The sequence below is a fragment of the Elaeis guineensis genome, chromosome 3 (genome assembly GCF_000442705.2).
Source record: "Elaeis guineensis isolate ETL-2024a chromosome 3, EG11, whole genome shotgun sequence".
Taxonomy (NCBI): Eukaryota; Viridiplantae; Streptophyta; class Magnoliopsida; order Arecales; family Arecaceae; genus Elaeis; species Elaeis guineensis.
Window position 1 is genome coordinate 1,737,006 of NC_025995.2, and position 14,521 is coordinate 1,751,526.

Consider the following 14,521-nt stretch of genomic DNA (forward strand, 5'->3'; position numbering starts at 1 on the left):
TCCAAGGAGAAGATTGATCACTTAGGCAGTTCTAGATCACTTTTTCAAAGACAGTTCATATTTCCTTTGAGTACATCATTATATTATTTTTCTATCCTTCAGAAAAACCCATTATGGTTGATTATAACCAATTTCAACATATGCCTTACAGAAATGGTGTATGGTGAAATAGTACCAAGTATTACCTTCTCTCTGTTTATTTAAGGAAAACTTGATACCATCTCTCACTATTCTCTGAAAATTATAACCAGTATTGTGGATTTTTTTTTTTTTTAGTCTTCAAAAGTTGTCATAAAGAACCTCCAATATTCTTCTACTATCAGACATGTTACTGAAGTTGAATCTATGATAGGTGAGCTTGTCGCTGCTTTTTTACCTGCGCTTTAGAGACTTGTTATATTGTTCGTCGTTGTAGGTGATGGATCCTTCAAGTATGTTGCCACTGATTCTTCCGCCGAGGAGGCTAAGGAGAGTGGTTTTCCCACTACCAGAGGGTCCCATCAGAGCAAGAACCTCTCCAGGGCTTGCTGAACCTGTAATGCCGTGAAGGATATCTTTCTCAGTGCTTGTTGTTACACCTTTGAGGATAACCTTGTATCTAACCTCTGTAAACTGCAAGATTGATGAAAGAAGTGGCAATAGAAAAGCCTTTTAGTTGGTATAAATGAATGTACTCGATGAGCCTATGAATGCTCATAAGCTTTGACAAACTTGCTCAGATATCACTTATCTAATAGCACTTATTTAAGAATCATTATGACTATTATTGATATTATATCAATCATCAGTTCAAGGCCTTGGAAAAACTTCCAGTTATTAGTTAAAGAATAGTTTGTTAGAAACCATGTTTCTATTTGTGTTGATTTTTTTGACAAAAAAATTTGGCTGAGTAGAAGATGATACCTCAAGCTCGAGATTACCTTCAGATATATTGGCAAGGTTGGTTCTGAAATTAATCTTTTCTGCGTGCCTCCAGCTTCAGGATCTATTGCTGCAATGTGAGTAGCTTTTAAGTTAAATCTCATGAGTTTTATCAATTTGTGTTATTACTGAAGACATAAATTATGATTATGCAGATATGTATGCTTTTGTAGTAAATTGTTTTCCTTTCTCCCATGCACTTATCCCGCTATTTAAGTTGCACTGCTTTACATTGCTCACAGTTTAAGCATTGGTTTCCATAGTTTTTAATATTGTCATTGGTATTATGTAGCCTTGTTAAATATAATCTATGGTGTATTTCATACTTGTGCACACAGAAATTCAAACTTTCTTCAGTTAGTGATAAATTTAATATCTATACTATTTTACAAAGGCTGTGCTTGAGTATTTGAGTCTGCCATATTATCCCCTAATAGAAAGTTAATTACTCAAAAACTTTATCATATGATAAGTAAGAGTAGGGGTGCAATCGAGCCGAGCTAAGTCAAGTCGAGTAGCTAGAGGCTCGAGCTTGACTCGATTCAAAATAGTCTTGAGATCAGTCGAGCCTTAATAATCTAAGCTCGAGCTTGATTTAATGAAAAAAAGGATAATACTCGAGATCTATTCAACTCGTCTCAGATATCAACCAAACCGTACTCGAGCTTGAGTTTGAGCCTTAGCCTACTCATATTATATTTGTATGTATTATAAATAAAAATAATATTATAAAAATATATATAAAAATTTGAATATGCTTGTAAGTTTTCGAGCACAGTATCTTGCTATTCGAGCACGACTCAGAATGCTATTCAAGCTACTCAATCTTGATACTAGTCAAGTCGAGTCAAGCTTGAACTCGAGCTCGAATAGCTTGCGAACAACTCGACTCACAGGAGTATGATATTCTTATGATTTTTTGGGAGAAAAAGTAAGGATATTTTGGAAAGAAGATTTTGCAATTCCTCTTGAAACTTCCTCTAAATGTATATCATAACCAGTAATTCAATCAATTCAATTCCTAACCCAAAGCCTCCAACTACTTTGCTATTATAACCATCCTGTTTTTATGGTATAAGATCCTTCAAGACTCTTTAACCTACCCAATCCAACATGGGTTTCCTTGACCACCTTCCATGGTTTGATCTCATATATTGGGGTTTTGCACTGAACTTTCCCTATTCATGCCTTCTTGCTTAGAAATTTCAGTTGAGAATATATAAAAGATCTCATATGTACTAAACATGGATTTTATAAGAACACGGAAAGTATATTTATTTTACATGGATTCAGAGGCAGTGATGGCATAGGAAACTTTAATCTTCAAGTTAGGAAGGAGAAGGCTGTGGTTACCATTGTCATCATCGCTAAATGGTCTTAAATCAGCAACGATGTCTTCAGGTGGGGCTGTGAAGCCAGTGAAGGAGAAGGAGAAGCCCAAGCTGGCACTGGAGGCTCGGCTTAAGGCTGCACCGCTGCTCACATCCTCCAGGTCCAGCTTAAGCTGTGCGCTTCTCGATTTCCTGATATGGTGCCCCCCTTTCCTTCCCGGTGAGGATCCCAGCACCTTCTTGCCGGAACTTGACTTCCTTGACAGGCTTGATGCACCATTGATCTCTGCTGTTGCAATTGCTTCAGCAGATGCAGAGCGGCTCGGCGTCTGCGCCCCACCTACCATTTCCAGTTGGTCGGACTTCGTCCTCGTGGTACCAGGTGCTGCTGAATCCATCTTGAACCAAGTTTTTTACTGTACAAAAAGTTAGCATGCAGTCTGGTGTAAATTCAAGAAAAGAAAAGGAACCACTATTTATGAGATGCATTATGGTTGCCCTGTTAGGGGGCAGAAACTACAAAATAAAAAGAGGAAAAGAACATTCTTTGTTAAATATTTTGGAGATAGACGAAGCTCTTCCTTCTCTTTGTTTGGTAACATAAGTCTGATACACGAAGGCGTGTGCAAAAATATATTATCCTCCTGAGCACCCAAAGATAAATATCTTTTCATACTGTTATCTGTATTTATTAACTATCAGGCAGCCTAGGCCAACTATTTTCTTTCTAAACCAAGCTATAGCCCAAATGTGTAGAGAATTTGGATCCTTATTCCGTAGGTTCGCAAGTTCTTGTGTCTTATCTTGTCATGATATATGTTGATATTAGTATGTCTCTCTCTCAAAGGAAGGCAGCAGAAGGGAATAACAAGAAATTACAAAATTTAGTTTTATTGATATTATTATTGCTTTCGGTTCACCATTGCTGCATGGTGGGTTAAAGCATCTGCCAAATTGAATTTGTGATTGAACCATCATACATGAATATTAACAGGAAAAAGAGGAGCAAAGAGGCTGCTCTTCAGAAAGAGTAAAGATTGTTCTCTCTTTTTTTTTTTTTTTTTCCCCCTTAAAAAGAAAAAGTAAGGACGTCTTAAGTTTTCGTCACTAAATGGGATATGACGGAACCACCAAACTATATTCAAGAAGCTGCTTATTTTTTTGCTTAAATTATTGAAACACCTCATTGAATAATCTACCATACACATTTAAAAGAAATGGAGAATGAGCAGAAAGGAATAATTTTTGTTTTTTTTTAAGAAAAGAAAAGAAGATCGTATTTAGGAATAAGAGATGAAATACGTAAAGGAAAGTGAATAGCAGGAAATAAGGCAAGGTGGGCGAGTTACCAGTAACTTGTCTCGGGCTGAGAGAGAGGGGAACAGAAATGGAAGGCCAGCTCAATGCCACCAAGTCGGCCTCTCCTACTCGCCTTTTAAAGAGGCCACCCTCTCAGAAGCTTCACAACGTCGTATGGGCGAGGGAAGTGGAGCTTAATTTACTCAACTGCCCTTAATATTATTTCCAACTATCAAGCTTGCCCTCTTTATGTTTCTCTTGTCATGATATCATTGCACCCCAAAATCAAATTGCTATATCACCATTTGTGACATCTCATCTCCTGTTACAATAAAGCTAAGACTTCCCCAAATAGAAATTATTAATGCCAGTAGAATGAAAACTAGGTTCTGTGAGACAAAAGGTCCTTTTTTTTTAAAAAAAATTAATATACATTTATTTTATTTTATTTTTAAAGATTAGGAGGGATCTAATTCCCACCTGCCTAGAGGATTTAGGTCCGGGTTTTCTCAAAAAATAATACTCGAGGTTCGAATCCTAGCCCCCCATGTAGTAGTGGAAGGGTTTGACCACTGATCTACTTCTTAGGTCACAGGTCAACACAAAGAATCTATTAAATTCATAAAAGGTACAAATAATGACTTTTGGTAGTATATGATTGTCGATATTATAATGTAGTCTAAAGTGGTCCGGTGTTGTTTTATATCTTAGATATTGACAACGTGACACTGGAGGAATAAAAAGCCATATATATCAAGGGCCAATCAAGTTAGTCTACCACGACGAACTTGAAATGTGGCATTTCCACGATCGCAGGTGTTAGGTTTGTCGCCTCTTTAGAACTCACTAGATCAGTTGTACTGTTTTATTTTTTTTTTTTGAAATTTAAGATTATTATTCAGCGGTTGTTGTTAAGTTGATTTTGCGGATGTATGATATTAATTATTCAAGTATTTTTTAATAAATAAAAAAATATATTTTTAATAATTTTAATCGATTTAAAATTTTTATTAAATTTTGAAATAAAAAATATAATTTAAGTCAAGATTTTAAATTTTATGAAAAGGAGCTATTCCGATATTTTTATGAAACGGAACGGGATGTGCCACTGTCTGGCTCAGTCTCGATATTGGAATAGGAGATGTCTCAAGTCCGACGAGACGGTCTTATTCCGATCGGTGCATTAGTGGGACAGTTTTATTTCGATATATGAGATGATATTCATCTTGATGTCGCATGAGATATCTCATCAAAATCTAAAATTTTGATTTAATTTTTTTTTTTTTTTGATTTGAAGAGAAATATTCATTATTAGAATACATAATGCGTGACTGATTGATTATTCTACACAAGCTCTTCTCCAGCCCAAAGCACATGCCCATGGACCAGTGGTTTTGGGTTGGTGCGAGAAGCAGGGCTATTGGAGTAAATTTGGGCAGTGGGAGTTAGTGGCTGTGGGGTGCCCTGGAACAGGCCTCGGCCAACTGTGTGGCTGCGGGGGAGCCTAATGACAGGTTCTGGTGGGGGGCCCCCGTAAGTAACTCCAAAAGGGCACTCTTGGTCCCGTCTTCCCTCCTGATAAGGTCCAATCCTTTTTTCTTGACACGCGCCACCCTGCCACATGGCAACCTTCGCTGAAATATATGCGTCCAAGAAAAAACTCTCATTATAATGGCCTGATTGGGACTCATATCGACCCGGCCGGTTGATCACACCAATTCCACTCCGTTTTGTTGGTCCCACTGCTGGCCCGGGCATTTTTATATTATTTGTCTTTTTTTTTTTGATAGAAGTATATTATTTGGTTGGAACTTGGATGGAAAGTAAAGAAGCAGAGCCAGCTTTTTTTTCCTCATAAAAAGCAACTCGTATTCTTTTAATTATTTCCCTTGCCTTCTCTAGCTTTGCACCCTATTTATTATCTCATAACTTAAGGTTAGGAGTTCCAAACTTTAGTGGTGTCATCCATTGAGTATTTCGGCCCACTATTTAAGTCATGGCTTTATAACTCTTCGTTTGGTATGAAGGATGGATTAAAAATTCATCCATCTTCTCATATGTTTGGTGAAAAATGAAATTATTTTTTCATCCATCCTCTCATATATTTAGTAAAATATAGAAAGATGGATGGAAATGATTCTTTCCTTTTTTTGGTACAGAAGGAATGAAAGAAAAGATAAACAATATTTGTCTAATATTTTTACTAAATTATTTTTTGATAAAAATATTATTATTACTAATTTATAATACTTATTTATACTATTTAATTAAATACATAATTTTATAAAGTAATTATTAATATATTAATTATATAAATAACTAAATAATTTATAATTTAGTTTAAATAGTTACTTAATATTATATAAATAAATAATTAAAATATAGTAAATATAAATAGAGAAATTGAAGATAATTTGATTATTTAATTATAATTATGAAAACTATATATTAAAATTGAAATAATGACTAATAAAATTTAATAATATATAATTAATAGTATATATAAATAATATATAAATAATATAAATAAAAAAGTGAACAAGTATTATAATTTTATCAAAAAAATTAATGAAGGATAATTTTGTCAATACAAAAGTCCATCCTTCATTTATCCTCTCAATTTGGGAGGATACAAATTAGGGGGGATGGATAATCCTTCCTTTTTCATCCATTTTTTTTGTAATTTTTTGAATCAAATAATGGATGCAGATCATCCATCTTTCTAATCCATCCCTTTATTCTCTCGGGATCTTGACCAAACACAGGATTAGTATAAGGCTCACTTTTATCAACTATCTAGACTAAGATCTAGCAGGGTAGGGTGACATCATTTTCTAAACATTTTTTGAAGAAAAAAAATAATGATATTGATATGCTAATTAATTAGAAAGATTTAGTCTTTTATTTTACAATATATTTTTTTCTTTTTTTTTTGCTAAAAGAAAATGGAAGTTGGAGGGGGATGCTCCGGCACATCTACCTCTCCTGGGTGTGACTATAGAGTTTCAACCCTTACTGGAGAATATTCGATTCGAAATCGAGTTTCGATGAATAGGTAGCTTTCTATCCATCATATGGACGAACCCAACGGATAAGTACGTCACTCCAGTACCATCGAGGGCTAACGGATTAGATATCATTTTCAGACGCCATGCTTGGACCATCAGGATATATTCTATTCGACAGCCATTCACATCTTAATATTTAATCGTAGTCCGATATCCATCATGATTCAAACCCAAATTACATCGTTAGAAACAAATGCCTGTTTTGTTGGCATTTAAATTTTTTTTTTCACGATGTTAGACTGAAAAATGAAGTCTCAGAGGAAAAGATTCTAGAAAAGTTATGACCAAAAAATTATTCCATCCTGCATGTCGACATGACCTGTAATTATTTGCTAATATCATGCTCATATATATTTTCTTCAAAATGCATTAAAGGTAGTGGAAGGGGTGGTTGCCTTCCTCAAGAAAACTCCCAGAATCTATCGAGTCATACAAAAAGAAAAAAAAAAAAAAAACAGTTTTCTTGGGTGAGAAGGGGGCAGAGAGAGAGAGAGAGAGAGAGAGGTGGGAGTAGGGTGAAATCAAAGTTGAGTACAACGTTGAGGAATGAGATGGGAAAATTTCTTAGCCTTTATATATTTAGCATTATATATTTAGTCATGCATGTAGTTAGATAGTCTTTTGCGTATGCTTTTGTATGCATATTATGCATAGTTATATCTATTTTATAAATGATCTTGACGTCTTTGATAGTTAGATAGTTATGCTGTTGGTCTGTCTCTTGACTCCTCCAATTTTTAAGATTTCTATATTGCTCCTACAGTAATTCAGAGGATTATTTTCATATCTTGAGAGCTCCTTCCTTGAGGATTTGTTAAGGTTAATTTTGATAGTAGTATTAGAGATAACAGAGATGGTATTATCTTTATCATTTGAGATCCGGACGTCAGACTGCTAATGTTGGGGGATTCATATCTTTTTAAGCCCTTCATTCCGAAAGCTGAGCTTCGAGTGGTCTAAACGGACATTATCTGTCCTAGATAGAAGCTGCAAACAGAAAAGATCTTCGTAAAGAGAGATTTTGTCACCGTCATCGATTGGATTCGAGATGACATAAAATATTTGGAGGCCTATCTACTTCTCCGTGACATTCGGATTTTCCTTTATGATTTTGTTGTGGTGTCTGTTGGGCATGCCTTTTGAAAGACGAATAACACCGTAGATTAGATCGCATCTTATGTTGCTGAGCATACCGGAGACTGAATTTGACAATAGTTTTAAACATATCCACGAGTCTTGCAAGATCTTTTATTCTTTGATTTTATTGGGTGTTCGCACACTTGTATCAAAAAAAAACAAAAAAATAAACAACATAGGCATATGCAAGTTGAGAAATTAAACATCAAATTATCATTAAAATTAAACGGTGGGATTATTTATAAAATAGCAGTCAAACAAAGGATGGGGATCAAAAGTCTCAACAGGAAATTCATAAAGGTCACTTCAAAGGGTTTAATTGAAAAATGATTTTGTGGTAGTCTTAGGCTCAATTTGGAAAGGAGATAAGGTAGAGTTGTCCTTGCCTATCCCTAGGACAGGTACCAAACATCACAACACTTATCCCTCCAAGGTCTTTACTTGTGATAGTTTAATCAACTAAGGTAGGGTTAAAAATATTCTGGATATAGATCAGATGTTAGTATGTCCATATCCATATTGTCCAGATGATACTAATATGTCCATATCCATATGTATGTACGTTCTTTTAAATGGATACAAATGCAAATTGGATATTGATTCTATGAATATAAATCTAAACAAATATTGGATAGTTAAAATTTATGAACTACCGTATCAAAGTTATTACCATATAATTAGGTTGAAGATATTTTGATATTGTCACTTATTTTCATTTAAAGTTTCAGAGCTATATAAGAGTAAATAGGGTTGCAAACAGCATCAAAAATTCGGACACGGGTTGGATAGTTGATTATTTATATTCACATTCATATTTCTTTAAGGGATGTAGATATGGATATGATCACTATTGGTCAGACACTGCAATTTGTGTTTATATTTAGATAGATTCTAAGATGGAAATTGATCCAAATAGATAATGTGGGGTCTATTTTAGCCTTAAATCTAGATATTTGATGGATCGTTGCGGATGTAAAGCATATTTACGATCACGTTCCTATAGTAATCCAAATACGATTGATATATTTTTTTATTAGTTTCGACACACTTTCTTAACAGCCATATTGAAAGGCTAGATATATATATATATATATATCGATGTATGTGGTAGCATAGCTCGGACAAGAAATTGAAAATAGTATCAAGGGATGCATTTAAAACATTGGATGCATGCCTCTACTTCTTCTCTGATCGTCTATGATGTCATCAAGGGAATGCCGCATGATGCCATGCAAGAGTAGATGGAACGGCCGTAGCTTAATTTGAGGTCGGAGTTTGTGCATGCCTGCATCGTAATCTCTTTTGCATGCTTCCAGTCGACGGCCCTGTATTAAGAGATAAGCATCATTTATTGCTTTTTGTTCTTATCTTGTCACTTGTTCCACAGAGCAGCATCAAACACTGCTGAACCATGCTTGACGTTGCGACAAAGTCGTCCGCCATGATAGATTCTTGATTGGCATCGAAACAACGTACAATGGAATCGTGGAACGTCCTTGTCTTAGCCGGCAAATAATGACCATATAATCTCATTCCCATGGTTTCTTAGATATTATGATGGTCTCTCATTCCATGCTCCTAACCAATAATCTCCTTGCTCCCAAAATAATAAAAATTTGCCATCTTTTGGGCTTGTTCTTAAAAGTGGAATGGGTATTTTCATTTATTTATTATTAGTTTGCTGGTGATGGAACTAAACAAATAAAAAAGGTCCCGCTTCCGGACGGGGGCGGTGCCGCCCTCATGAGGGCAGTGGGGCCCGAGAACGAAAGGCGGAGGCTTCGTACGTGTTCCACAAGTTGGGAAGGAGCCTCATCGATGGAGGGGCTGCCACGTCTACGGTCCTCCAGACTTGGTGGCCTCCCTGCAGCTTTCATCTTGCCGCTTCTACTTTCCACGTGGGCGGCGATGCAAATCATTATTATTATGTGGCTTAATAACCACAACTGCCCAAATGATTATAGAATAAAGATGTTTGTTTTTCTCTATCAAAAATGGGCACAAGAAACTTTTTTTTTTCTTTAATTTAAAAGGAAATATAGATCCTCATCCTGTAGAAAGTTTCATTAGCCTCAATAGTTCTTATTTTGAAATATTATTTAAAGAAAAGAACAAAAAATATTGATTGAAATTATAGTTGTTATTTCTACTTTTTTTTTTTTTTTTTTGTCTGATAGGATGAGAATTATTAAAAGTATTCTGGTCCTCACTATTTCCAAATCCAATATCAGTCATAGAGCCATCTGTAATAGACTCTTCGTCGAAATCTGAAAGCTATATTAAGGAAAGATATGGTAGGAGAGCTAGCTTTGGGTGGTGGTTCCTCTGCAACTTGACTCTGGAACCTCAAGTTTGAAATCTCGAGGGCTGGCTGTGGCAAAATTTCCAAACCGAGCCTGTTGATATTAGCTGAACAAGTGCTGAGCCGAGCCTATGGGGTTGGAGCAGCAATAATGCACTTCTAATCCTTTTCGAGTCGTGCTTAGTTGTTTGCATGTCTTTTTCTAACGTACATTAGGTGTTCATATATCAATTTTAAGTTTTGACACTTGTCTCCTAAAGTTTGGAAGCAAACGCTATTCTTTCTCCTAAAGTACGAAAAATATAAATTGTTGTTGCAATTGTTGTTACAGGAGATAAAATCTTTTTTCTGAAAACTACGATAAGCAATAATCGCTTAAAAGTCAATACATATGGAAAACAATTATCAAAATCTCGTATTGAAGTAAGTTAAACAATGTGGATCTTGATTCTATTCTCTAGTTCACCCTTTTTCTCTTGAGAAAATCTAGATCACCCTTTTTTATTCAGAAAATACTATTTAGTTCACCTTGGTACTATGTTTCTTGGAGATAGTTGTGATATTTTGTTCTAAATAAACTTTATTTTTGAATAATTAATTGGGAAGCCCAGCTTTTTTTTTTTTTTTTGTTTTTTTGATAGAAAAGCTAATTTGATTGAGTAGATGAAATCTCTCTCTCCTCTCTCTCTCTCTCTACAGTTTACATGTATGATATGTACGTATACAACATGCATACTAACAATTTTATATCAAATTTGTCAACTTAATTTTCTTTTTCCTTTGTAAATAAAGGAGAGATTACAACACTATCAGAAACATATATACCTGCTACTTTGGTAGAATTTCACATTGTTAATTTCTACTCTATTTAGAATTATAAACTTTTTGCTATTTCCTATGCCAAATTTACATGGGACTGTTTTGACAAGAGAAATACTTTTATATAGTGGAGGCCGTAATGAAATGATATAGGGTAAGAATCACGAGAAATATAATATGTTGTGCTATATTTTATGACCCTATCTTAATGTCAGACTGGTAATTAAGTAATAGTAAAGACAGTAAATTTTATGAGTAAGCTGGCTAGCTGAAGTATTTTGTGTTGATATAAGAGATCCAGGTTCAATTCTACATCAAATCCTAAATTTAGCCAGGCTTCCACTAGTCCTAATTCTCAGAGAGAGAGAGAGAGAGAGAGAGGCACATCATAATATCTTGTCCATTGTCCTAAAGGCAAATATATAGAGAGACTGGTACTTTTGAAATCGTTGTGATATGTATATATACATACCTATATACATAGAAAGACTAGTGCCTTGGAAATTATTTGGTTCCAACTACTTCCTAAGGAAAATTAATAAAAGGATTATCAAAACAAAAATCAGTACCTTAAATCATGATCTATGATATAAAAAATCATAATTTTTTTATGTTTATTACTCATGCATCAAACAAAAACAAAATTGACTTAAATCGTATGAAATCATATTTTGTTTCATCTATAACTTAGAAATATCCAAACTAACAAAAATACAATTATATTTATATATATATATATATATATATATATATATATATATCAAGATCAATGGTTTGGCTAGTGTTACATGCACAAAAGTCGCACAAATATTAAATATATAGATGCTGTTGTAACTCTTGAATTGGGTGTGCCACTAAGCACTGGTACCTAATATAACAAGAGAGTTACACATCAGATGTTTAATTTTTTGTGCAAAATTTCTTTAACATATGAAAAATAATAAAATAACACCTATATATCATTCTATCCTTTCATGTGGTCCGTGGTGAATGGCTCAACTCCAGCATGGTGCATGCTCCCATGTATCAAACCAATATATATATGGCAGCTAGATGAGATGTGGAACTCCGCAAGAAAAGGAATTGCAATCATTAGGCACTGAATCTTCTACAACGTAATTGCAGGAAATTTCTATACCTAGAAGCAGTACCACTGTCCCTTTGATGGTAAATCAGAACCAAAGATATTTGAGAATAAGAGTTAGAGCCGTGGAATGTCATATCGGACTGAACTACTCGATACACTCCATATCATACCGTATTGATCTCATACTGATATAGTACGAAACTAATACAATATCTCGTACCATACTGACACTCGATAAACTATTTCATACTGTACCGAATCATATATTAATACTGTAATAGAATGGTACCGATAGAAGATCCGATATCGGGACAACGAACCTTGAGTTAGAGTGTCGTAGTATATTTCATTGAAGTATACTACTCCATAACAGTCAAGTCAAGCTTGGATCCATGTTGAGCTCAAGCAGCTCGTTAGCAGTTCGGCTCATTTGTGCTCCTAGAATTGCACTAAACCGGTTTACTAAAAATAAAATCATCTATCTCAGGCTGACTGTATTATCGTTGCTAGTTTCATGCTTGATGTGATTCCTAGCTGCTGATAAACATCTTCCCAGAGAACTGCAGTTTTTTCAAAGATCTCTCTGGGGTTTTCTTTTTTTTTTTTAAAGAAAAAAAAAAAGAGAATATCGGATGTCTTGGAAGAGATGAAGATCTGTACTCTAAAGTTGTCCTAAGATTCTTTTAGGAGAAGGGGGAGTCAGAGTCACCATGAAAAAAGAGACTCAAATGCTTGCATAAAATATCTGAAAAGAGAGACCTGTTGCATGTAATGTGACTCATTCTGCAAAGTTGCCATCATCTTTGGGGGGAAGATGACTAAAAGCAATGACCTCACTGAAGTGGTAGCTTACAACTGAATCCGACCCTAGTGCTTTTAAGGTGGGACATATAATGCACCATTTATTTTTAAGGTTGCCAGGAGTTGAGCACAAAGAACCTGGCCCGTGATTCTTGAATTAATACATTGCATGTCCACTACTGCATCTATATCATCGGTGCAAAGTAATTGCCCGTGGTCCTTCACCATCTCCCATATTTATTGCAGCTTCAACGAGTGATGGCTTCCGGAGATGGGGAATGGACTAGGAGAAGGCAAGTTGCAGGACCTTTATTTTCTTGTCCAAAAGAGACGGAAAAAGATGCTAGAAAAGCACTGAAAGGTCTGTCTTCACAAAAGAGAATGAAAGTGAGATAAAGGTTTGGCTACCCCCCCCCCCACACAAAAAAAAGAGAGGAAAAGTGAGATCTAGGTTTCAGGGAGGATATTGAGATACCAAAAAGGAGATATGATAAGTGTAGATCTAATAATAACATCCTGACTAGGAGGAACCAGAGAAGGTAGGGAGATATTGCTCACGAAAGTGATGGAAAAAAAGGCAAGCTCAGAGACACATGGCTCATCTTTTAGAACAAGAGACTCGGAGATATCGAGATCTGTCAATAGATATATAATGAGCAATATCTATTTATAAATATATGTGTGCGTGTGTGTCTATAAGTATATAGATTGATAGATAGATAACGAGCATATAAGTTTAGCATGGAATGGTCATGCTGGCATGCACAACATAAACCCAAGATGGAGGACTATCACGTTACAAATTCCTCTTTGAGATTTTTAAAAAAAAAAAAAAAAAAAATTATATAGTTGGATAACGTAGATATTACGGTTTTCTGACATCACTTTGCACATCTTAAATCCAACAAAAAAAAAAAAAAAAATCACGAGGATGACGACATCTTTAGCATCAACTAACACAGACAAATGGTGTGTTGGGCCCATGACAGTGGTGAGATGAAGAGTGGCCATGAACCACTAAATCTTGGCTCCACATATTTTTCTCTCGATCGGTCCCCCCAACAGACAAGAGTATCCATATGAATGCATTCGTAGGATACGATGGTAACGTATGTGAACTTGTGTATTCTTTAAGGTAAAATGACAACCAATAGCTTTTTGGTTTACCTTAACTAATATCAAATATCCAATGGACCCTCGAGACTTCTCACTTTTGAGGCCGTTGTCCAGATTTTGACATGAAAACACTCAAAGGAAAAGTAAACCTATGGAAAAAAAAAAAAACAAGAAGAAGATAAATATAAAGAAAAATTAGTTATATTTATCGATGGAGTCTTGTTATTTGAATTATTTGTGAAGTTAGCAATATATGTAATGAACTAATCCATATACACCATGGTCATCGAGATTGATATACAAATGGAACTCCGAAAGAGATTTATAACACTCATGACCAATCCCCCAAGTATTATGATTGTTAAGTATTACTATATATATAGTATTATTATATGATTTAGCCTCGCCTGCCTGGGTTTGGAAGGCCTGGACAAGAGTTTTCGGACCGTTGGCCCAGCAGGTGGGTTGTCCGCATGCATCATTAGCACAACATGTATGATTAGGCAGTGCAAAATATCGAATATCTCGAGCATGCATGATCTGAACTACATAATAAGCACGACACAACATGTAAGATTAGGCATAGTAACAGTCACATTAATGTTGGATGCCACCAAAAATACATGATAGCTTATCCCCC

At 35.1% G+C, this 14,521-nt stretch overlaps 1 protein-coding gene and 1 long non-coding RNA gene across 2 annotated transcripts in view; one reads left to right on the top strand and one right to left on the bottom strand.

The window, feature by feature from the left end:
• The window catches only part of LOC105042410 (ABC transporter G family member 22), a 9,229-nt gene extending 6,579 nt beyond the window's left edge, over window positions 1-2,650 (bottom strand). The window contains exons 1-3 of the mRNA XM_010919601.4: window positions 2,275-2,650; window positions 921-991; window positions 377-612 (exon numbers count right to left, since the gene is read on the bottom strand). Of these exons, the coding sequence (XP_010917903.1) occupies window positions 377-612; window positions 921-991; window positions 2,275-2,650 (683 nt within the window). The remainder of the gene's footprint in view (window positions 1-376; window positions 613-920; window positions 992-2,274) is intronic.
• The window catches only part of LOC105042409 (uncharacterized), a 6,656-nt gene extending 3,849 nt beyond the window's left edge, over window positions 1-2,807 (top strand). Inside the window, exons 2-3 of the long non-coding RNA XR_012139532.1 lie at window positions 416-998; window positions 2,215-2,807. This is a non-coding gene — a long non-coding RNA (uncharacterized lncRNA). The remainder of the gene's footprint in view (window positions 1-415; window positions 999-2,214) is intronic.
• Window positions 2,808-14,521: the final 11,714 nt, after the last annotated feature.